The 26,331-nt window shown below is 35.8% G+C and overlaps 1 protein-coding gene across 2 annotated transcripts in view; it reads right to left on the minus strand.

Annotated features, from left to right (window-relative positions):
- Positions 1-2,687: 2,687 nt before the first annotated feature.
- ZBTB44 (zinc finger and BTB domain containing 44) overlaps positions 2,688-26,331 on the minus strand; it is a 68,495-nt gene continuing 44,851 nt past the window's right edge. Inside the window, exons 3-6 of one of the 2 annotated variants that reach the window (XM_030330757.1) lie at positions 14,193-14,277; positions 12,376-12,539; positions 10,764-11,064; positions 2,688-8,455 (exon numbers count right to left, since the gene is read on the minus strand). In XM_030330757.1, the coding sequence (XP_030186617.1) occupies positions 8,173-8,455; positions 10,764-11,064; positions 12,376-12,539; positions 14,193-14,277 (833 nt within the window). In that variant the 3' untranslated portion in view covers positions 2,688-8,172. The remainder of the gene's footprint in view (positions 8,456-10,763; positions 11,065-12,375; positions 12,540-14,192; positions 14,278-26,331) is intronic. The other variant, XM_030330758.1, reaches the window with a different exon arrangement.

Here is a 26,331-nt window from a genome sequence, read left to right on the forward strand (position 1 = left end):
TTCTGGTATGTAATTCATATGCAAATCAAACTGTAGGATGTACAGATAACCCTGCAACAATATGGGGTTAAACTGCGCAGGTCCACTTCTGTGATTTTTTTTTGATACAGTAATGTAAATGTATTTTTTCTGATCCTCAGTTAAATTTTCTGCTCTCTAGCTTACTTTATTGTAAGACTACAGTGTATAATGCATAGAACATAAAAAAATGTGCTAAGTGACTATAAGACTTCCAGTCAACAGTAGGCTATTAGTAGTTCAGTTTTTGGGGATTCAAAAGTTACGTGTGAATCTTCCACAGTGTGGTGGTCAGCACCTCGAAGCCCTGCATTGCTCAAAGGTTAGCTTTGTAATTATTTTAATTTCTACATTTTGCATTTATTTATATCTCCTGTGGCTGAGGCTACTAAGGACCCAAACAGTTTGCTCACTTTGAATGGTTTGGTAAACAATTATTAAAAACATAACATACTCACTGAATGAAAAGACAGTGCTTCTTAAAATTAACCTCTGCCCCTCTGAATTTAATTCTAAAGTGATCCTGGTAGCTTGGCATCGATGAAATAATTTTCTTTGCCTGTTACTCTTGTTCTATAGTCCAATTATTACTAAAAGTCACATCAAGATGAATCTAAAGTTAGAAACCGCTTCCTTTAGGCTCTCATAGGCGTGTTACCTATGCAAGGGCTGTTCCCCTCCCCCTCCTCCAAGTACCTGTTTTCTACTTTTTGGTTGTAAGACATTACTCAAATGTTACCAACAGGTATCTCATCAAAAGTACAACTTCAGAAAGATTCAGGGAAACTTCTAAAGATGCAACCAACCCCTCAGGAAGTAGCTTTGCACAAGAACCTGAACCTAGTTCAATAGCTCCAGGAATTGATGACTTTCTCTAGCCTCCTTTAGATCTCTTTCAATCTTAAGGGATGGTATTTGTGGAATCTGTGCCCCTTCAACTCTTCTTCCTCACCCAGGAAGCTGGTGTGTGCCTTCTAATGTAAGATTCTCTGGTCCGTGCATACTCAGCGGATGACTTTTCTCATCTAACGTTGCTCAACCGACACCACCAACTCTTCCTTCCAGCCAACAATAAATAACAACAGCAGGAAGTTTTACTCCATAAAGCATTAATAAGATATTTTAATGAGAAAAAAATCTTAGTCTTATGTTTCTATTCAAAGACACTCAAAACTAATTTTTCCCTGCCCATCCCTTCTAAACTGCAACTTTATTTGTGACCATGTAATAAAGGCCAGTTTAAAGATTTTTTTTTTTAAAAAGTTTAAACCTTTTTAAAAAAGATTAAACAACCAGGCTAGCAAAAAGGTACTCAATACATACTTTCCTTATATCAAACAAGCTAATATTTCAGTACAATGTAACTATACAGAATATATACAATACACATATGTTCACAAAGCAAACACTATAGGCTCAGAACAGATTTGAAAAAACATGATATTCACATTGATTACAATAACTCTAAAAATGATTGTAACGTTGAAACGGCACTTAGTTTACAAAAAAGTCACAAAAATATATATATATATGTATATATGAAGTCACCAAGAACTATGGTTCCTGTAAAATACTAATAGCCAGATACTAGTATATAAAATGTGAAGTTCTGACATTGTATACATTTTTAGGAAATAAAACAAAATCCAAAACCATTTTTGTTATTGTTGAAAGTCAAACATGCCAAGAAGTTATTAGCTATGGCCACTGTCACCAAGTACAGCCATATTTAAATGAGATGACAAGTGGATACAAAGCTGGTGAACTGGGGACTGGCACAGTTAAGAGAGTTGTACTGGTTCTAGGAGAGGGCTGAAGACATAAAAAACACCCATCTACATAATTCACATTTCTGCCCCAGCATTACCCTCCTCCAAGGGTTTCACAAAATGCCAGTGCCCAAAAGGAATCAATGCTGAAAGGTAAAAAAGTTTCCCCCAGGCTTCTTTGATGTTGGCCTATAGGAAAATATTAAGCATGCATCGGCTAAACAAAGCAGTCAGTCACCCAACTGGAAAACTGTGGTGCAGCTTCCTCCCAGGCTGGTTGTACTAGAAAGTACTCCAGTTTTTAAACAGAGCCAGATTTATATGTTAGCTCTGTAAAATACTGAGCAACTGTAGCAGCAAGTATGAAATTACAGAAACAAAACCACAATTTTATTTAAAAATTCATTTCTGTGACATCAAAACAATTTTTTCCTTCTTATCTGTCTCCTGTAACCAGACATCAATTTCTTCTATCACTGAAGTATGGTCAATTTCAATTTCAATCTGACTTTCTCATTATGCTGCTGTGGAAAAAGACAAGTCCTAATCTTGGAAAATTTTAATTTACTCTTAAAAATGAGAATACAGGAATTGCAAAGTAAAAAAAAAAAAGTCTGTTCTAAAAGTATCTCACAAATATATATATTTAAATATTAAAATAGGCTACCTAGGATTTTTATAAAATGGCTTTTGAAAAGATAGTAGAGGCACAAAGAAGCCATAAACTATCTTCCAATTGGACATAAGGTGCCACAAGGGTGCCATACAAAGAGGCAGGCAATCTCTATCTGATGCAACAGGAGGCACCAGGAACAACAGAAATATCAAACATATTATTGGGACTTGGATCAAAACCAAATTTTACTCTATTGAGGGCTTTTTTTTTTTTATATATTTTGAAACATATGCATTAGAAGCCATCACTTTGTATAAGGAAGAAAATGAACAAAGATTACGATCTTACACCTTCCAAATACCTGGTGGCATTCATTTTAGGCACCTGAAAGATGAAAAGCAGTGCAACTTTCAATAATTTAATGGACTACTCTCAGTATGAGAGACTTTACATAGCATCTATCAACTTGAAAATTAAATTGATAACTGAAGGAAAACAAAGCTCTTAGAGAAAACACACTTACAAGGTAATCATAGAAAAGGTTCTCTCTAGAAAGCAGAGGTTTCTAGGAACTGCACAAAAGGTTTTACCACCTTTAAATGAACACAGCTTCCACTAATGCCAACGGAATCAATGTATGTTAAGGGGAGATGGCCAGCTCCTCTTCAAGTAGGGAAGATTTATCCTTCCTTAGAAGGTGATGTACTTTGGTAACCTGAACATTCAATTACAGGATGATTTTTTAGCTTAACTGGATTATGAAATCTGGATATAGTTAGACCAGCATTTGGGAAAACAAGGATAATTTCATAAAAGTCATGACACTAGCCCCTCAAACCATCAAGCAGCAATTTTATCAATAAATCATCACAATTGAGCCCAAGGCTTTAAGTTTAATCAGCAAACTTAGTCAATTTAAAGAGAAAGGCAATAATCAAAGAATTAGATTTTATAAACCAGGCACTTCAAACTGAAATTAAAAATTTTAAAGTTAAAACAATTTTTTTTAAAAAAATTGTTTTCAATCAATGGTCTCCACTTTTAAATTCTTTGTAAACTATTATGTGCACAGGTACCCTGGTATTAGCTGTAGCTTGCCCGGGCCCTGCACAGAGGAGGCTCTCTTCAAGTAGCACAAGCACTTTGAGGTGATTCTGCATTTTGGATACTGCCAAACTGAGACTCCAATAACATTGCCTGACATTTCTGCAGAGACTATTTGTAAAGACACAGAATTGTTTTTTCCCATCACAAAAATAGAATCACTACAATGTAGTGGAAATATCTAACTGTATTAGTTTAGTATGAAGTAAAAAAAAAAAAAAAAAAAAAAAAAAAAGTACAACTGTGATGTCACTAAGAGTCTACATCCCATAATGATATAAGCTTACTTCCTCCCATTAATAAATTTCAACATATTTATAATCTAAAAACGAAATATCCACAGAGTGTCTGTTCCTTAGCTGAACCTGGAAATTGGTTCAATTCCACTTTACTGTTTAATCTGAACCATTATTGCTTTTGGCAAACTCATCTTGCTGAGGACTTCCTAGATAAAAAATACCCTATATCACCACATTCTGTCAAGCAAAATGACACTAAAAGATAAAAGTGGGCATAAGCAAAATAAAAAATAAATTTAAATTTTGACCATTTTAGCTTAAAGCTAAAGGAGTATGCTTAGCTATAAATATTCCTCATAGATGTGTATATACTATAATAGAACTCTCCTTAATTTTGTTCCACTGCTTCAGAAAACAAAATCTAGTTTCTAATACATTCTTCTCTGTTACTTTTAAAATCTGAATATATTATAAATAAAGTATCTTATGTCAATAACTTATAGTGAAAATCACATTTATTACCTTTTAACAACTTTGGGTCGCTTCCAAACACAAACTTTACTAGCACCCGCCCACACCCCCCAGTTAATATTATATCTAGACAACTATTCTCCCTCATTTGGATGTATATTTCAGAGTTATAACTTCACATTTTGCAGATGAGTGACAATAGAGTAAGTGCCACATGAAAGTTTCTTGTTCTCTTCTTCATCAATTCATCAAATCTCAAACTCCTTTCTGTTACGATATTACAATTTAGGACTGTTCATTCCTCAAGTAATAACAATGATTCCCTCCATGTGGTAAAGTACAGAATTGACATTACCTTACACAATAATGTATTTTTCACGGACTACAAAGTTGAGAGACTAAAATTGATCTGAGAATCTTCAAACTAAAAGCCACTAAATAAGATAACTGGCTTCTATTTAGATGGAGTACAAGAATAAAATGAGAGAGCAAACAAAAGACTGAAAGAGTTAATACAGCTTCCGAAGGCTCCCAGGGAATCATTTATACACTAGGAGAGTCTGGCTCAGTAGTTAGAACGTAACAATGATACTACATTAGACATGCTGACTAGTCCATTCCGTTTGATAAACTATTTTAACAAAATGCAAGTTTTTCTGTTTGCTTTTGAAACCAAAGAGCATGTGTCATAACACGGAACCAAATTACTTAAGCCGGAATGGTTTATATGCTGAAATGTTAATACGTAAAACTGAATGAGGTTATTTAAACATTTTAGTACACTTTGTCTCACTGAAATCAAGAACTTAAAAAAAAAAAAACTGGCAATATAATTAAATATGCAACTAATTATGTGAAATAAAAATTAAGATTACTTGAAATTCAAATTAAGAAAAATTCATTTAAATATATTTATGGATGATAATCTCCATCTGTTTCTGTTTATAAAAACCTTTAAAAAACCCAATATTAATCTCTTTTTCGAGAATTATTACAAGCATTCTCATGCTAGATGTTTCCATTGTTAGAATGCACCCCTGAAAATGGGAAGAATGACTGCAGGAGATTGAACACCCAGTTTCATAGAAAGCATCTTTGCTCATTTCTAAAGTGTATCATACCTATTTGGTAGCATAAAAATGGAAAATAAATGCTTTTCTTGTATAAAATGCTTGGTTTTAAAAAGGCAATTTATCCTGCATCCTAAAATTTAAGCCCTTTAAATATCACAAAGTTACCCTCTTGGGCCTTATGAAAGACAGCTATACTTAAGTATTCTAAACTGGAATTTTTGTTTAGTTATACTGGTAATTTCTAATGGATGGGATAATGGAACTGGCTTTCATCTCTTTGCAATGTTTTCCATATATTCTGGTAAAATTATCCATTCAATTATCCCTCTCTCAGATGAATTTTAAATAAACCTAAATAACACTATATACAATTACCCCTTGCAGCTTAGTTTAAGCTAAAAATCCTTAAATTGTGTATCAAGCAAAATGGAGAGCCTCAATGAAAGAGAAAAAAGGCCTTTGTTTATATCATTTTATGTTAAATACTAATTAATTAGGTACCTGTATTGTTAAGATTTGGGGTACAGACAATAAACCAAGTATACATTTTGATAGTATATTCAAGTTTTTCATAAAACTTGGAAATCTGTGCAATTTGTAATTACCAATGAAAATCTAGTTTCCATTTGGGAAAGAATAGCCAGTGGTGGTAATCCTACATTCTGAGAACACAGAATACTTCAGAGCTGCCAAAATTGTGGGCTTTCTTAACACAGAGTTCTCAGGACAGGTAGGGGATATGCTAAAACACTTTCAATCATACAAATCCCCAAACAATTCTTACATGTTTATTTTCTTTAACCCTTCTTTCTTTTTTTTTTCTTTTCCTTTACTTAGTTATAAAAAATAACTCTTAGAACTGAAGGCAACAATGATTCCTGGTCATTAATTTTACCTATTCTTTGTTTTGCCCATATAAAGATTCTAAAATTAACTCCGAGGTTTATCCATTGGCCGGCATAACATTTTTCAAGGGTATGTATGACGTTAAAAATAAAAATTCCTAATTTTTCCAGCTGAGACACAGCAGTACTGCTACTAGTAAGTATTACAGTCTGTTGCAAAAAGTAAATTCAATCCTGTTAGTAAAGAAGCATAAATGATGGAAGCCCAGTATAACCTGTGTATGTTGATCTTCCTGTAGGTAATATACCTATGTTTGGGAGCAAAGGGCGGGGAAACAGGTTCAAGACTGAGATAAGCAGTTGGAAACAAGTTAAAACTTGACAGCAGAATTTGGAAAAAGAATGTTACCTGAAAAAAATCTTCAATGAGTTTACTTTCCCTTCCTTTACATTTGTGGGAGGAAAATCAATCACAGAATTAGCCAATTAAAAAAAAAAAAGAAACAATAAAATCACTATAACTTAAAAAAATTAATTTTATTATTAAGGTCTAGCACCCAAACAAAACTCAGATCTTGTGTTTTGAATAAGAAACTATTTAGTTTCTTTTTCTAATTTAATCAGGTGTTTTCATAATTATTAACCTGTGGGTATATACATAGAAAAAAGGTTATTCAAAAGTTCATTGTTCATGGACTCATGAATATTTAGGATCAAGGTCAGTGATGCTTTAATGGCACCAGATGCAAAGTATACTCCAGTCCAGAGTATGATATAAATTTCGACTATAAATCAGGAAGTTTCATTTTTTTTAGCAGCAAAAGAGGTGATATTAATTTAAGGTTTTTAAGTTTTCCTTTAGACTTAGTTTTTTCCCCTAGATTTATGAGTCCTAGTTGATCAATTTAAAGCCTTTTCTCATCTGTTACATTATTGCTTACATTGTGTAAAAACTACACTAATCCTTTTAATAAACTTGTCAAAGTCTAAAAATATTTTCAAACAAAAACAATGTATCAGTGACACAGGGAACTTTGTAAACAATCTTAGTTGGGTTAAGAACATAGCCTTAACAGAATTCTTTTATTTTGTCCAAATCAGCACAATAAAAACATCCTCAACAATACATAAACCTATATATAAAATATAGAATATCTCCAATATTTTTCCTTTATATAATATCATGCCAGTATATGCAAGAGGGAGTACTGTTCATGGGGCAAGAGGGGAAAATGATTTAGGCAATGACCTAATTAGCCAGGCATTAACATTCAAAGACCAGGTAAACAACAATTTTAGTCAGAAAAGCAGTATTAAGAGTTCCTATGAAGTTGGGATTTATGTACTTCATTTTCCACTCCTGGTCATTTCATGCACAGCCCGGCTATTCTCAATCATAGTTCTCTGCCTTCTTTCACAGAAGAAAGATTATTTGGAGTGGTACTAAAGAAGTTCAGGGAATGCCTATCCCTACACCAAATTTCACCATGAAAAATAATAGAAATGACAAAGCTTAAAAAAAAAAAAAAAAAGAATACATTGGATTTCAGAAGTATTTACCCTAATAATTTTTAAGAAAGCTTACCGTAAATATTTCCTAAACCAACAGGCTTTACAAAATATTGTACAATGTCCTGTGTATAGGAGTAAACATCTATTCAGGCTGTCAAATTCTGTTCAGTAATTTGTTTCCGGTGTACCCTTTCATCTCAGAAGGTCAACAATCATCTGAATTCTTCTTTACCTAATGATCTCATTAGCCTGCTTTTAACAATGGAAGAAACTGATACAGGCTTGAAGTCAACTGGTTCTCCTTAAGTCTCATAGTTTCAATTATGTTTCAACATCATGTTGTTGTGCACTTACAGAAGCAATCTCTCAGTCATGAAAAATAAAACATCAGTTGTGGGGCTTACAAAGTAAAAAGGAAAATTCTTTCCCAAACCCTTTTTTGTTTAAAAAATTAAATTAAATTTAAATGTACAAGACCAAGCACAGGCACTTTCCAAAAACCAAAAATGAAGCCAAACCATGAAATTACTCAATGGTTATAGAAGACAGCTCTGATTTGGGGGGGTCATCTCTGGTTGCCTCGGCACAAGCACTGGTCTTTGGCTGCTCTGGCATTTCTTCCTCTTTTTCTGCCAGCCCACCAAGAGACCCCAAGGGGAAAGTGCTTTCACAATTCTGGGTCGAGGAGACCTGTGAAATTACAGGCATTTGAACAGAGGAGTTGCTTTCAAAACTGTGTTCTCCAAGATCATACTGAACAAGGGTCTCTTCTTGCTCCTGGTTTAAGTAGTCCGGTACTAGGAAATCACTAGATAAGAGGCAAAGGATGAAAGAGGGAGTTAATTTTCAAACCAGTAATAAATTAGCCACAATAAAAAGACCTGATTTGTAAAACAAGATTGGGATTTTTCATTTCTCTAGTTCTTGACTAATTATAACTCAGGATATTCAAATTTCTAAGCTTTCCTAAATATGAACCCAAGCCATCCATCAGAACCAAAGTATATGAACTCTACTATCAATAGGATTAATTATCACTTTCATTGTCACTTTAGACCCCTAAGCAGCCTTTCTTGTTCTACGTAGAAGAGTTTCTGTATACAATTAGCATGCTCACTTAAGCAAATATCATTTGAATAACTTATGCTTAACTTTTCTTGGATTATATGCTAATTAAGAGGTATATAGGGGCGCCTGGGTGGCGCAGTCGGTTAAGCGTCCGACTTCAGCCAGGTCACGATCTCGCGGTCCGTGAGTTCGAGCCCCGCGTCGGGCTCTGGGCTGATGGCTCAGAGCCTGGAGCCTGTTTCCGATTCTGTGTCTCCCTCTCTCTCTGCCCCTCCCCCGTTCATGCTCTGTCTCTCTCTGTCCCAAAAATAAATAAACGTTGAAAAAAAAAAATTTAAAAAAGAGGTATATAAACCTAACTTTTTATTACTTCCTGGATATAAGTTAGTTAAGAAACTAAGTCCTTATGCATAAATGACAGTATACATAATGTACTATATAGAGAAATATAAAGAATAATTTATGTGTATTCTGCTATTAGATTTAGTATATGAAAACAATAAATTCCATTTGAAGTAGGATTTGAAAATGAATGCCATGAGATCAGTTATATATTAGTCCTAAGAAAGTATTTATTAATACTGAAAATATTTAATATTATATTGATAGGATTAAATATTTAATTATTAAATATGGGGAGTAAAATATACCAAAATTTTAACAACAGTGGATATTAATCCTGAGTGGTGAGATCAGAAAGTATTTTAATTTCTTATATTTTATACTTTCCTACATTTACTAAGTTTTCTACTATAACATTTTTTGTAGTTAAAACAAACATAAAATATCTCTTAGATGCTTTAATTAAATCTTTATTGCTGGACTTAAAAAGTTCGTTCTACTAGGAATGTTAATAACTGATACATTTAAGAAGGTGGTTTTATAATCTGTCCAGTATTAATAAAAAAATTAAAATATGTTCATTTGCAAAACAATTTAAAATGTCCTATGTTTTATTTTTTAAGAAGTCTTCAGGTGTTAGGAAGAACAGAGGACAGAAGGTTCTGTACAAGGAAGATACAGGCAATAGAAGTGGTTAACTATGACACTATCTTAGTTCTGGACAAACAATGTTTGATATGATATGTATAATTTAGGTTTTGTGAGATGACAACCAGACACTCAGACATGAGTAAACAACATGAATGTCAGGTCTGAAGAGGAAAAAAAATCTGCAGGAATAGTTTGGAATTTATTGAAAAGTAAGATTTAAGAACTAAAGATGGTTTAAAATTTAAGTTTAGGAAGATTTCATTTTATAAAAAATTAAGGATTTCTACAGATGTACATTTTTGATAAAGTATTAAAAAAGACAACAGAGTTTTATATTTAGAGACCTCTGAAATGACCTTTAAAGCTTACATTTTATCAGTCTTTATGCTTCAGGCTTCTTCATTTGTAAAGAGACATGTTCAGTCATAATACTAGTTAGTGGTAGAGTCAGAACTAAAACCTGACTTCCTTAGATACTCTATAAATCAGAAAGGAATTCTATCATAAATTATTAATGAAAAGCATGAGCTTTAAATTGAAAGAAAAAGGAAATTTAATTGAAAATAATCATATCCATTATAGTTGCTGTTGAAGTTCTTTTCTTTATTGGTAAATATATATCCCTTTATATAGAATTAAAAAAAAAGAGAAGTGGTCAAAAGTTTTGACATCCAAAGAGTCTGAATTAATCCAGTACCACTAAGAATCATCTAACACGGTAAATTTTCCAATAAGGTCTATATTACTTTAAGCTTAATTATTGAAAATACAAAAAACTAAAACCCAAGAAACAAAAAAGACAAAGCAAGAGGTAAGTAGTCTACTTCTGTAGGGAAAAATTTCTAATACCAACTAGAAAAATATTTATAATTGTATATACCTAGAAGATCCAGCAAAATTGTATCAGATCAGGAGATGAGAGTATGGACAGAGGAAATTTAAAAGGAACGTGACTGAGTAGCCAGCAACCTGATAAGCATAGCAGGCCGCCCTGACAGCAGGGAAAGAGAGTTTAGTAAGCGGTTTTCCTGGCTCGTTTTTGTTGTGCGCCTCACCTGCTCTGGAAGTAGTTTGCTAGCTCTGACGCTTCATGGTTCAGACTCCTCAGGTGCACGATTAAATTTCCAGAGTTGGTGAACATGGCGCCACATGTTTTGCACTCGTAAATCCGAGGCTTGCGGATAATGTGCCGGGAAACCCTCATGTGGTGTTTATATTCCCCGAAGGAAGTGAAAGTGGCACTACATATCTGGCACCGGAAACAGCGTTTACCTTCATGCTTTAGGCGATGCATCTTTAGCGAGTAAGCCCTGGTGAACTTTTTCCCACAGCGGTCACACTGAAATGGTTTAATTCCTACAAAATAAGGCAGAACAAAGTATTATCTAAAAACAAAATAAAGTGAAAGGTCACAAACCTCACAAATTTCTGAGCTACAATTTTGTAGCAACAGGCAATTTAAAAAGGCAAAAATCACCAGCAAAAATGGATTCCAATTCAACATCTCAGAAAAGGTACAGAACATTTGAAAAGTCACTAGGGCTTTAAAAAATAAAAAAAGGGCATTAGAAGGAGAGGTGAACTAGTTAATATATACTCAAGTTGATTTCTGAATATTCTTCTAAATCATCTATTTTACAGACTTCAAAACATAACCACAGTATTTAAACAGAATCAAATCCCCATAAAACATCATTTCATTAAAGTAGTAAAGTTTATATTGAAAAGATGTGAAAATGTACCCACTCTTCATTACCTGAGAAATGAGAAGAAACATCTCTGAACATAATAATCATGTTAGAACTATCATTTGGTGAATTGGATTTATGGGCATATTATGTAAAGTGATAGAAAAAATATGTAGAAACTAATATGTGAATTATGAAGTATATTAATTATCTCTTCAATTATCATAGTTTTAGCAAAAAAAAAATTAAAAACCTTCAAAATACAATCTGTTGATTTAAGTCATAGGGAACTGATATTATTAGCTCAGGGACTATTAGACCTATCTACAGAAGAGGAAAGCAAGATGACAAACACAGCTGAAAACAGGAGCAAAGATTTCCTATACTCATCAGAGGTGTACCCACAAGAATTTTGGTGCCTTTTTGTGATCACTGAACTTAAATTTCAAATGTTTTACATGTAATTTATTTAAAATCTTTTATCCTAAAAAATGCTGCAAAGCTGATTAATCAGGGCACAGAGAAATTTAGGATGGCAGAATTAAAATTAAATTTTAAACAATTAAATGTAAATTTCTAAAAACACTTCTTATTTGGAAATAATTCCATTCATAAAGAGTAGTTACAAGAATAGTACAAAGAACAGCAATAAATACCCTTTTAGTTCCATTTGCTCTACCATCTGTACCTGTGCTTCTCTATCACACATATATACACACACCTAATATACCCAGTGCCTTTCATTTATGTCTACACATATACCCCACCAAGTTTTAATCTGAATACTTATGCCTGTGGCAAATGTATTAAACAAATAGCTTTCTGACACTGTACCATTTTACCAACAGACTTAAGCTTATCTGATTTCTCAGAGACATATTTTTTAAACTCAGAAACATCTGTTTTCTATTTTTAACTGAGATTCCAAATGTAATGTTTCAAGTACTCATTTATGCAACAGTAGGGAAGACAACATTACCTGAGTGGATGAGCATGTGCTGTTTTAGGTTCTGAATACGGGTGAATCGTACCCCGCAAGTTGGACACTGAAAAGGTCTATCTGGACCGTTTGGACTTGGTCGTTCTGTACTGCTGGTAGAAGGAGCTATGTAGAGTTGGTAGGGATACTGAACATTTTCCAATCTAAAAAAAGACCAAAGGAGGGAGGAAGATTCTGATTTTTAAGCTGAATAAACATTTCTGCACAACTTCAATGAACAAAAGAAAAAAATGACTTTTTGAGAGTTTAACTGTTAAAAGTTCCATTTATAGCAATATGAAAAACAATGTTGAATTGTCCAGAATGTCCAACATCCTAAGGACATACTATCACAGAATGTATCATAAATGGTTTTACCTTAGAAATTCTTAATCTCTTTAATCCTTTCCTTCCTACTACTGCTTTAATTTAGGCCCTCATCAACACAAGGTTGAATTAATAACTCCCTCTCTTTAGCCCCCAACCCCTCCAATACATCCCTCTGTTTCACAGTGATCTGATTAAATCAACACCCATTTTAAAATCCTGCAATGGCTGTTACCTTCAGAATAAAGTCTGAACACCTTTGCAAGGCATACAAACCTCCTCATGTTCTGGGTTGTGTACTTTTCCAGCCTCATTTCTTCTCATATTCCCCAAACATACCATATACCAAGCAGTTCCTAATAGTTCTCTCTCAATGTTGTCCTTTTATTCATTTAACTGATGATGATGCTCTTTAGAGATGGGTATGACTGGATAAGCGAGGTTTAGAAGGGGAGTTAGAGGTCTTGGCCATGTTAAGTCTGAAATGCCCTTATATATCTATGTGGAGATAGATACGAAGCAGGGAGGGACAACTCTAAGATAATGACCTGGGATTTATGGGCAAAGAGATGAGGATTTGGCAAACTTTTTCTGTAGTAGGGCAAACAGTAAATATTTTTCACTTTGCACACCACATGATCTCTGTTTCAACTACTCAACTCTGCTATCCAGACAATACGTAAACAAATGAGCACAGCTATATTGGAACACCTGATTTACAAATAAAGGTGGTAAATTGGAATTGGCCCACAGTTCACAGTTCACCAACCTTTAGATACTATTTAAAATACTACCTGGGGTGCCTGGGTGACTCAGTCGGTTGGGTGTCCAACTTCGGCTCAGGTCATGATCTCATGGTTTGTGGGTTTGAGCCCCGTGTCAGGCTCTGTACTGACAACTCAAGAGCCTGGAGCCTGCTTTGGATTCTGTGTCTGATGCTCTGTCTGCCCCTCCCCCACTTGTGCTCTGTCTCTCAAAAAAAATAAATGTAAAAAAAAATTTAAAAAACTACTTAAAAGTGATTAGATAGATACTAGATATAGATACTATATAAAAATGATGGGCCTGAGCAGTTTTAAAATGCCGAATAAACCTTGTATAGGTGGTCTACTTTATGATGTAATAATGCTACCTCTTTACTCTGAAAGAGAAAATGAGGTACCCAATAAACTACTTATGTAATTCCAAGTTAAAATGTTTGAATTTACAGTTGCAAGTACATCCTCCCCCTTTTAAAGTTTATTTTTGAGAGACAGAGAGAGAAAGAGAGAGACCAAGAAAGAGCATGTGCAAGGGGGTGGGGGAGGTGGAGAGGGAGGGAGAGAATCCCAAGCAGGTTCCATGCTCAACATGGAGGCAGACTTGGAGCTTGATCCCATGACTGTGAGGTCATGACCTCAGCTTATATATGACACTTAACCAACTGAGCCAACCAGGTGCCTCACAAGTACACCCCTTTATAGAAAATGACAGACTATGTTGGTACTAACCGATCATCATCATCTGCATGAGCATTAGTGCTAGAAGTGTTTTGAAGCGTAGGTAACCCTTCAGTGACACCTTCATCTACCGAACCTGTGAATAAAAGGAAAAAAAAGAGGATAGCAGTCAATACTTTGGTATATATAAGCCAAGCTATTAACTGCAATCTGTATCTCCGAGCCCATAAAACAAAGAATATACAGAAATCTTTAAAAAGAAACTGTAAGACAACAGTCTTATATTACTATTTAAATTCTTTTAGGAGTGTTTCTTTGATAGAAATTTCAGAAACAAGCAGACAAATTCAAATGTAAACAAAAATTCACATAAAATTAAATAATGTTATAACAATCATTTAAGGAAGTACTATCTTTATTTTTGAAAACTTTATTGTGACATAGGACTTACTATACATAGAATTTTTATGTAGAATTAAAAAGACAGCTATAAAGTGAATGCCTCCTTGCGCAACCTCCACACAAGTTCCACTAATACAATGCCAGCATCCTAGAAGTCCCCATTTACCCCTCCCTAATCACAAACCCTTCCTTCCAAGAGGTAACCACTCTCCTGTCTTTTTTTTTTTTTTTATCATTATTTCATTCCCTTTTTTCTTGTCCCTCTTCCTTTTAAAAGTAATTTTATCTCCAACACATGTACCTATAAACTAGAGGTTGGTTCTTGCTGGAACACAGCCACAAACCATCTAGGGCTGCTTTTACACCACAGTGGCAGAGTGGAATAACTGCAGTTATGACAGGCCATGTGGCAGCTAAGTCTAAAATATTTACTATCATGCCCTTTAAGGGTAATTGGCAACCCTCACCATCAACATACAGTTTAGTGTTACTGCCTGCAAGCTTTATATAAATTGAGTTACACTATATGTATTCTTATCTCCTCTTTCCTTCAGTATTATGAAGCTTAAACAGTTTGTAATATTCATAATCTATCCATTTCACTCTTAATGATGGGCAGTGCCAGGCTATTATGAACAATGCTGCTGTGGGTATTCTTGTACAAGTAACTTAATACACAATACATACATGCATGCCTTTTCTAGGATACCTATACTTAGGAATGAAATTGCTAGATCATAGGCTACGTTTATCTGACTTCATTAGAAAGTGCTAAACTCTTTTCCAAAGTGATAGTACTAAATTTACATCACTATTTCCAGTGCATGAGAGTTAGGTCATTCTATACCTCATCAACACATGGTACTGTCAGATTTTTAAAATTTTGCTAATTTGGTGGGTGTGTAGTAATATTTCATTTGTGGTTTGTGTTTTATTTCCCTTACTACCAATGAGACTGAGCACTTTTTCATATATATACTGAACCCCGTGGTGGGTGAAATGCCTGTTTGAGGCTTGTTACTCAGTTGTTTGCTTTTTACTATGAGTTTTTTTTTTCCTTTGTATTTCAGTAATACAGGTTACAAATATTTTTGCTTCTTCCATGGCTTATCTTTTTACTCTTCTGATGACCAAACATTTAAATTTTATTTTTATTATTTTTTAAAAGTAGGATTACTATGTATGTCAAGAGTTTTAACATTAAAAATTTTTTTTAATGTTATTTATTTTTGAGAGAGAGAGAGCAAGCATGAGCAGGGGAGGGGCAGAGAGAAAGGGAGACACAGAATCCAAAGCAGGCTCCAGGCTCTGAGCTGTCAGCACAGAGCCTGATGTGTGGCTTGAACTCGTGAACCATGAGCTCATGACCTGAGCCAAAGTTGGACGCTTAACTGACTGAGCCACCCAGGTGCCCCTAAAAATAGTATTTTCCTTTATGGCTGTGGCTTTTTGGTCTTATTTTTAAAAGTCCTGGGGCCCCTGGCTGGCTCAGTTGGTGGAGTGAGAAACTCTTCATCTCAGGGTTGTGAATTTGAGTCCCATGTTGGGTATAGAGATTACTTAAAAATAAAACCTTAAAAGAATAAAAATAAAAATTCTTCCTTATTTCAAATTATCTTATGGAAAATTTTTGTTTTGCCTTTGACATTTAGGTCTTTTTATTTATTTTTTTTAAGTTTATTTATTTTGAGAGAAAGCAAGTGTGAGTGTGTTTGTGGGGGGGTGGGGGGTGGGGGCAGAGAGCAAGAGAATCCAAAGCAGTTTCGGCACTGTCCATGTAGATCTCACAGACTCGCTCTCACAAACTGTAAGATCATAACCTGAGCCGAAATCCAGAATTGGACACAACGGACTGAGTCACCCAGGTGCCCCTAGATCTTTTCTTTAATCCACTTGGAGCTGATTTCATAATCAACATTTATTGAAGTCTGTCTTTTCTTCTCAGCTCTGCAGTGCTCTAAGTGCTCTCATGCATGGGTCTGTTTCCAGCTTCTCTATTAGTCTCAACTTATAGTAATGCCAATCTTTAGTTACTAGAGCTTTTTAAATCTTGGTATCAGGTAGACCAGCAAGTCTTCTCATCTTGTTCATTTGCTTCCTGAATAACTTGGCTATTCTTGGCCCTTTGCATTTCTCTATACATTTTAAAATGAGCTTGCTAAACATCATTCTATTCCCCCCTCTCTATTAGTTTGGAAATTACATAATCCTTCCCCCTTTTTTACTGGTTACTTTAGAAATTAGACACATAATTATCAAAGTCTCAGTTAAACAAAACTTTTTTTTTTATTATAAATTTTTTTTTCAACGTTTATTTATTTTTGGGACAGAGAGAGACAGAACATGAACGGGGGAGGGGCAGAGAGAGAGGGAGACACAGAATCGGAAACAGGCTCCAGGCTCCGAGCCATCAGCCCAGAGCCCAACGCGGGGCTCGAACTCACGGACCGCAAGATCGTGACCTGGCTGAAGTTGGACGCTTAACTGACTGCGCCACCCAGGCGCCCCTAAACAAAACTTTTGAACATTAAGGATCTTAGGACAGTTTAAATCCAATTTCCACACGATCTTATTCTGCAACTTATGAATTATTGAGATTCAATAATAAGATTCAATAAATTATTGTTACTCTTTTATGCAAGCAGCATTTACCTACATTTGTCCATTCACTTCACTTCTTCCTTCACTCTTCATTCCTTCTTATATTAGACCTTCCATCTGTGTTCACTTTGTGTCTGCCTGAAGTCTGTCCTTAAGAATTTTCTTTTGTTAGGTTTTGCTGATGAATCCTGTTTCTGTTTCTTTGAAAATATCTATTATTTCAGTTTCATTGTCAAGAGCTATTTTTATTGTGTGTAGACATCTAGACTGGCCGTTACTTTCTTTTAGCACACTGAGGATATTATCTCACTGGTTTCTGATGCTATTAAAACGTCATACTTCTGAAGATAATGTCTTGTTTTGTCTTATTATTTTCTAAATTTTGTCTGTAATATGTCTAGGTTTGTATTTTTATTGTTCCTATTTGAGATTTGCTGGCCTCGAATCTATGGATTGATGTCTTTCATCAATTTTAGAAAATTCTCATTCTCTCTTCTCTTCTTAGGATGTCATCAAACCTCTGTTTGCATTTCCATAACCCTTATCCTCTTCTCCATTGTAGTTTCTACCATTGTCACTGTGAAGGTTAATTTTGTGTATCAACTTTACTGGGCTAAGGGATGCCTAGATAGCTGGTAAACCATTATTCCTGGGTGTGTCTGTTAAGAACATTTCTGGAAAGACTAGCATTTGAATTGGTAGACTAAGTAAAGAAGATACTCCACCACAGTGGGGTATCATCCAATCTGTTGAGGCCAGAATAGAACAAAAAGTTAGAAGAGTAAATTTGCTCTCTCTCCTTGAGCTGGGGTATCCATTTTCTCCTGTTCTTGGACACCAGCACTTCCAGTTCATGGACCTTTGGACTTGGGACTTATACCATCAACCCTCCAGTTCTCAGACTTTCAAGATTTGTATTGGAATGACACCACCGGCTTTCCAGGTCTAGCTGGCAGATGGTGGACTGTGGGACTTAGCCACCATAAATACGTGACTGAGTCCCTCCTAAGATATCTCCTTCTATATACCTATATATACCTATTGGTTCTGTTTCTCTGGAGGACCCTAAAATACAATACAGTCTCTCTCTAGGTAGCATTCAGGTGATTTGTTTAAATTTATCTTCTGATTCATCAATTCTCTCTTCTGCAAAATCCAATATGCTGCTAAAAGGTTGACAGAATTATTTTGGTTACTTTTTTCTTTTCTAGAAGTTCTATTTTATCCCCTCAAATGTGCTACAAGTTTTTTATAGTATACTGTTGTCTGTAATTATTGTTCAAGCTTGTTTATTTCATTAAACCTAGTAAGCATATTTATTTTATATCTGTGCGTGAAAACTACGCCAATATATTTCTGCTGCCTGTTTCTGTTTTCCTGTTGGTTATCTTTCTGCCGTGTTTCCTTGTGTGCCCTGGTTGTTTTTCACAGTGGTTACAGCCCTTGAAAAGGACTTGTAGAGGAATGATTTGCTTAGACCCTGTTCCAGGGAAGCTTTGTTTGCTTCTTCTGCTAGGTTCCTGGAGGGCACTACTTAAACAAATTCAATGAAATTCCCTGGCCTCCTGGTGCAAGGAATAATCGGGATCTAAATCTTCAAGAAGGCTGGTCACTGGCCACAACTTCTCAGGGATATGTTTTTTACCCCTTTTCCTTTCCATCTTCTAGTTTGCTCACTGCCAAGGCAGCTGTTTCTACAGTCAGTCCCCTGGAGACTGGAGGAAGGGGAACAGGTTTAGTTGTAGTGGGAAAGTCCTTTGGGGTCCCTACTTAGTGTAGAGAAACTTCTCTAAGACTTCACAACTTTAACATGCTCTGGGCCTTAACTTCTATTTGCCTTGCTCTTTTAGTTGATGAACCAAAGCCAATTTGTGTTCTGACAAATGTCTTAGGAAACAACCAGTTTTAGTGCTCTGACATCCACTTACCTCTCTGGGTTGTGCTCCCTCCATCCCAAATTTAACCTGGTAGGTCCCTAATTATCCTTTCAAATACTTTCAAGGTAACTTAAGAAAAAAAAACAAAACCCACATTGCTGTTTTTAGTGGGAGGGGAGATCAAACAACCTAGCCTGTTCAAATCAGAGACTGAATTTGTCAATGTATTTATTGTATGCTGTTTCACCAAATGAAAAACCTGAGCTTGCTGAAGTTTTAAGAGCAAGCATGCTTTTGCTTGCAATATTTTAGTGAAAGCTGAACTGAACTAATTGTAACAGTTTGCATAATACAATATACATGTGGATATTTAATAAATATCATCTGTTAATAGACAGAATGAAATTTCCTTCTGATGAAAACTTAGAATCCAGTACTTCAATTTTCCCCTTTGGAACACTTGAATTAGTTGACATTACTAGGAAATGAATACATTTTCCACTTAAATAAAATTTTCCAAAAAAAAAAATATAACCTAATCCCTTTTGAGGCATCCAAACTTACTTTAGTAAGGGATCTGTGCTAGAAAATTTGTGACAATTTGCCTTGACTTCTTAAAAAAAGAATACTAATATAATTTGTTTCTTGATGACTCATAGCAATCATCAAGAACACCAATTATTATACTATGTTCTAATACACTGATAAAATTTTTGAAAGGAGACAGGACTATGTGCATTTACATTCATCCCTAACTGTATCCATATTCTTCCTGCACACCTCCTCCTCACCCCTCAACCTTACCCTTACTGGTGTGTTTAGCATTTCTGCGCATGCCTTTTTCTTTCTTTCTTTTTTTTTCTGAGAGAGAGAGAGAGCGAGTGCACACACACACAGGTGTGTGAGTGGTAAAGGGGCAGATAAGAGAGTCTCAAGCAGGTTTCATGCTCAGCCCTGACATGGGGCTCAATTCCACAACCCTGAGATAATGGCCTGAGCTGAAATCAAGAGTCAGAGGCTCAAATGACTGAACCACCCAGGCGCCCCAGTGCCTGCCTTGTCTTTTTCTCTTTCCCTTACTATCAAAGACGTTTATGCTTTTCCTTATGCCTACTTATCCAACTTATTCCAAATCCTTCTGATTTTTTTTTAAGATTTATTTTTGAGAGAGCGTGCGTGTATAAGTGGGGGAGGGGCAGAGAGAGAGGGAGACAGGGGACACAGAGCAACAGCGCTGACAGCAGCAAGCCTGATGTGGGGCTCAAAACTCATGAACCCAGAGATCATGACCTGAGTGGAAGTCGACCACCCAGGTATCCCTTTTTGATTTGTTTTTAATACAGCTTAGGAGACCTGATATTGTTGATTCTGTTTAAGAAACGTTCACTTGTCAATATTTCCCCATTCTCACTTTTTCCTTAAAGAAAAGGGAACTAAACATTAACATTTCAATCTGTCCTAGGATAAAAACTGGAAAATTCCCAGTATTTGGACCTGATCACCATGGACACACACAGAAAAATCTACTTTATAGTAGTATTCTGCAGTTATTCAGAGTGCTGGCAATATTAAAGGTTACAGGCGAAGACCTGCAAAAAAAGACTGGAGGTTGTGACTAGGGCAAGTCAGGAAGACTGATCTGACATTTGCTCCTCACAATCAGATTACACTACTTCTAGGAGGTAGTGCAGTCTTGGTGAGGTGGAAATAAAACCCACTCTGCTCTGGACTGATTCTAGCATTGTCAAGAGTTTGCTTAAAATGCTGGTCAAAAAGAACTAAAATGCAGTATAAGATACATCTAGTAAATGTTTCCTCTTAAAACAGGTATCAGTAAGATACCTCTAAGAGGTATGACATAGATGAACCCTGAAAATATAGGGGCACCTGCCTGGATGGCTCAGTCTGACTTTGGCTCAGGTCATGCATGATCTAATGGTTCATGAGTTTGAGGCCGACATCGGGCTCTCTGCTGTCAGCAAGGAGCCTGCTTAGGATACTCTGTCCCCTCTCTCACTCATGCACTCACTTTCAAAAATAAACATAAAAAAAGACAAAAAAAAACCCCAAAAAACCCCAAAAATATTACAGAAAGTGACAGAAGCCAGTCAGAAAAGACCACATATTGCATGATCCCATTTATATGAAATACCTAGAATAGGCAAATCTACAAAGTGTATTTGCATTTGCCTAGGGCTAGGGTGAGACTAGGAGGGAGTCACGGCTAAGAGTTATACGGCTTAACAGCGTTTCTTTTTAGGGTGATGAAAATGTTATAAACTTGGTGGGGGGGCGCCTGGGTGACTCAGTCATTAAGCATCTGACTTCAGCTCAGGTCATGATCTCATGGTTCATGGGTTTGAGCCCTGCTTCTGGTTCTGAGCTGACAGCTTGGAGCCTGGAGCCTGCTTCAGATTCTCTCATGCTCTCTCTCTCTCTGTCCCCCTTCTGCTTGTGCTCTCTCTCTCTCAAAAATAAAATAAAATGAGGTGGCTTCGTGGTGCACAGGCGCACTGCGGAGACCGTCATTAAAAAAAACAAAAACAAAAACAAAGTAAATAAAATAAAATGATAAAATAAAGTAAAATAAAATAAAACGTTATAAACTTAGACTGTGGGGGGTGGTTGCACAACTTTGTGAATATACTAACAGCCACTGAAGTATACACTTTCATGGGTGAATTTTATATGTAAGTTGTCTTTCTTTTTCTCTTGTTTTAAGTAGGCTTCACACCTAGCATGGAGCCTAATGCAGGGCTTGAACTCACGACCCTGAGATAGAGACCTGAGCTGAGATCAAGAGTTGGACACTTAGCTACTGTGTCACCCAGGCGCCCCTTTGTAAGTTTGTATTTCAGTGAAAAGAAAACTTTTTTCAATGAAGAGGTTTTAAAAAGGGAAAACCATATAAATATTTTTTCAATTTTGTCTTTGTTTCCCTGAACACTGCTCTGCTTACTTTCATATGCCCAGAATCAGGTTTTGTCTGGTTCCTGATCAATGACAACTGTCCTTTAGCCAAGCCCTGAAATAAAAAGTTACACAAGCATTATTCTTATGGACCATCATAATTCTCAACGGGTTGTCTCAATCCAAAACTGCCATCTCTTCTAGGTCAAACATCTGCTTCCTTTATGTTTCTTCTCTGTAACACCAACTAGTACACTTATCTCTCAGCTGACACAATTCTACCAATGACAATTTGGAGCTGCAAGTGGCCATTTTGGGGGGAGCTTCTGACATAAACAAGACTGTTCACATGAGATGCATCAACACTATGCAACACTGGAGTGGGGATTTTAAAAGGTACTGCCGTGGATATTTCCAATGTGTGCCTTTGCTGTCACTGACACAACCCTGGTAAAACCTGGATATAGACCAGGGCACCTGGGTGGCTCAGTTGGTTAAGTGTCCGACTCTTGGTTTCAGCTCAGGTTATGATTGCACGGTCTGTGAGTTCGAGCCCTGAATCAGGCTGTGCTGACAGCACGGAGACTGCTGGGGATCCTCTGTCTTTCTCTCTCTCTGCACCTCCTCTGCTTGCTCACTCACTCTCTCAAAACAAACATTAAAAAAAAAAAAAAAATACAGATGTCCTGTTCCTTTAAAAAAAAAAAAAAAAAAGCATGGCTACAGACCAAACAATGAAGTACACTTTTAAATACCTCCAAATGAGCAATCAATTTGTTCTGGTTATTGTTTATTTTTAGGGCAGACTGAGGCTTACAATGCTAAAGAGCTATGCTGTAACGGTGGGGAAAAATTACTAGATTTTGTATTCCTGAGTGGGGAAATCCCAATTTATTCTCTAGTAACGGGACCACACATTCACTGGTATTATTATTGAAGAATTCCATAAATTTTATATCTTACTCATACTCTCCACTGTCCTTATCATCCACAAACTTCAAGAAAAATGAGGAGAACAAATATTAAGCAGTCAAAAAAAAAAAGAAATCTTGTCATTTGTGACAACATGGACACAGCATTATGCTATGTGAAATCAGAGGAAGACAAATACTGTATGATCTCACTTATATTTTTTTAAATGTTTTTATTGAGAGAGAAAGATAGAAGGAGTAGGTAAAGAGTAGACAGGGAGAGAGAGAATCCCAAGCAGGCTCTGCGCTGTCAGATCATGACCTGAGCTGTAATCAAGAGTTGGACAGTTAACCAACTGAGCCACCAGGCTCACTTATATGTGGAATTTAAACAAACTGAGCTCATAATTAACAGAGAAGAGAAAAGATGATGCTTGCCAGAAGCAGAGGGTTGGCAGGGTGGGAGAAATAGGTAAAGGTGGTCAAAAGGTATACATTTCCAGTATAAAATAATTAAGTCATGGGGAGGTAACGTACAGCATGGTGAGTATAGTTAATACTACACTGTGCATCTGAAAATTGCTTAAGAGAGGTCTTAAAAGTTCTCATCACAAGAGAAAAAATTATGTAACTATGTGTGGTGACAGATGTTAACTAAACATACTGCAGTGATCACTTTGCAATACATGCAAATATCACATGATTATATAATGCTGTACATCAATTATACCTGAATATTAATAATAAAAGAAAATATCCCTGGTCTAAATTAAAAGTTTTAACAGACCAAAAAAACGGGGCAAAGAACCCCACAAGTGGAATGCTAAAAAAACTGAATACCATGTTTACTGTTTTCTTACTTCAAAACAAAACAAAACAAGGGAGTAAATGGATTCTAAAACTATAATCATCAAAGCACTTAAAAAACCTCAAACTTCCACAGCCCTAAGTATGGTAATACTTGATAGCAGAAGAGCCTTGATAGCAGTAAGATAAATCCTCTTTTGGACCCACAAGTTATCTCCTTAGGAGTTAATAACAGACTACCTTTTACAAGTGGGAATTTCAGTTTAAATCTTAGGTTCTAACCTTTGCCCAGCTGATATGAATGAATACTTTAAGAGATTTGCAACTTATCACAAACAAGTATGAGCTGCATTTTGAAAACATTCACCAAAGAAGCTTCTGAATGATTTAAAATCTGTGGAGTTTTGTTCTTCTGGAAAAGATGCCACCAGAGAAAATTTGTCACTGAGTATCACGTAGAAAGGAATTGATAAGGTATTAACAACTGATTTAGCAGTAAAATTTCAAGGTGTTGTTCAGTAGATTCACATTTCCTAACTTAGAAGGACATACATCACATCCTTCAAACTACTATACATCTGTTCCTTCTGAGGGATTCTCCAGAAGATACAGACTTCAAAAATGAACAGCTTTTTCCAAGATTAATTTTCTGATTCTTCAGTAGTCTTTTCTATCTATCCCTTTATTCCTAATCACCACCAGTCCTGTCTATTACAACTAATGTGATTTCTCATCTTTATCCTATTGTTTTTGACTCCCTAAGATCTCATTTTGTCACTTAAGGAAAAACAAAACTCATAGGTTTTTCCGGACCAGAGCTACTCTTTTTTTTAAGTTTATTTATTTATTTTTTGGGGAGAGAAAAAGATCACGGGTGAGGGAGGTCCAGAGTTGGGGGGGGGGGCGGGGCAGAGGATCTGAAGCAGGCTCTGCACTGACAGCAAGCACAGAGCCCAGTGCGGGGCTTGAATTCACAAACCATGAGATCATGACCTCAGCCAAAGTCGGACGCTTAACCAACTGAGCCACCTAGGTGCCCCTTTAGCTACTATTTTAAATTTAACAGATCACTGAATCCATTATCCTCTGTCTCATCTGAAAAAATTTAATATTCCTTTAAATATGTCAGAAGGTAGCTTCTCTTTTAATGGCCCATTGTATCATATTATATCTCAGCTCTGAGCCTTGTGAAAAAAATGTTCCTTGATCTGACATCATCAAAATGCTTCTGCTGATGTCATTACAATCCCATCATCAAGGCCTATTCAATCAGAAAGACACTAATACAGGATACTGGGGCTATCCTGTTTCTGATAGTCAGAGGTTGTTCTCTTCGGAGACACTTCAGCCTAGTTTGCAGAAACTGTTTTAACTTTAGCCAAGGAATTTGTCCATTTTAAGGAACATAAAACTGACTCACTTCTGTCATAATGAATGATACTTATATTAGCCCAAACTCCTCACCAGGGAGGGGCAGAGAGAGTGAGACACAGAATCCAAAGCAGGCTCCATCCACGCTCTGAGCTGTCAGCACAGAGCCCGATGTGGGGCTCGAACTCATGAGCTGTGAGATCATGACCTGAGCTGACGCTGGACGCTTAACCGACTGAGCCACCCAGGAGCCCCAAGGAATTTGTCCATTTTAAGGGACATAAAACTGACTCACTTCTGTTGTAATGAATGATATTTATGTTCCCCAAACTCCCACCACTAGGATACTACTTCTTATGTGAACATAGGGTTTACAGGTGCCTGCTGCACACTAATTTACCTTGTGTATCTGGGGTAACTGTTAGGGATTTTCAGATTTTAAAACTACCACATCAAACTGTTCAACTACGGTATGTTCCTGGTGGTCTTTTGTTGGAAGGCACTGACATACTTAATAGACAGGTATTACTATCCTTACCTTATAGTTATGGAAACTCAGTGAGGTTAAATGACTTGCTCAAAGTCACACATCTACTAAGTGGCAGAAACCAGTAACAGAATCTAGATCTGTCTGACTCCAAATTCTAATTTTTAATCATTAGTTATACGACTTCTCTATATGTTCAGTGTTCTAATTCTACCTGTAATTCTAGCTGCCCACTTCAAACTAATTATTTATTCACTACTGCTGAGAAAAATGTCACATTACCTCTCAATATTCTGACCCCTGTAACAATCACTTTACTTTTAATGGCAGATTTTAAAATTTAGGAAAAACTGAATTCCTTTAACATAGCAAACTGTGGACTTTCTAGTACTATTTATTTTGTCTTTGATACATAAAGATGATACTTCAAGACAAATAATTAAAAAGCCATATTATGAATTCTTTCTCACTTATATTTTTCTTAAACTGTACCAGATATTGATGACCACCTTTTTGAGTACCAGGACTCAACCTAAATTTAGTAGTCTTTTTTCTCTTTTATTGCTGTATTTATTGATTCTCTAAACTGGGGATGTCCGATTTTACAACCCTATGCTGTGCAACTGGCAATAAAAGGAACTTAAAAGAACAAGTAAAATCCTATATGGATTAATTTCATGGATAATCAAATTATTACTTCAGAATTTTGTAATAATGGATGTATTAAATATTATATTCCCAGTCCCTAGGAAAGACAAACTACTTTCAGATAGCTTCTTTAAATAAATTAGTAAGTAAAAGTAAATACTCTTATGAAGTATTCT

The sequence above is a fragment of the Lynx canadensis genome, chromosome D1, assembly GCF_007474595.2.
Source record: "Lynx canadensis isolate LIC74 chromosome D1, mLynCan4.pri.v2, whole genome shotgun sequence".
NCBI classification, from domain to species: Eukaryota; Metazoa; Chordata; class Mammalia; order Carnivora; family Felidae; genus Lynx; species Lynx canadensis.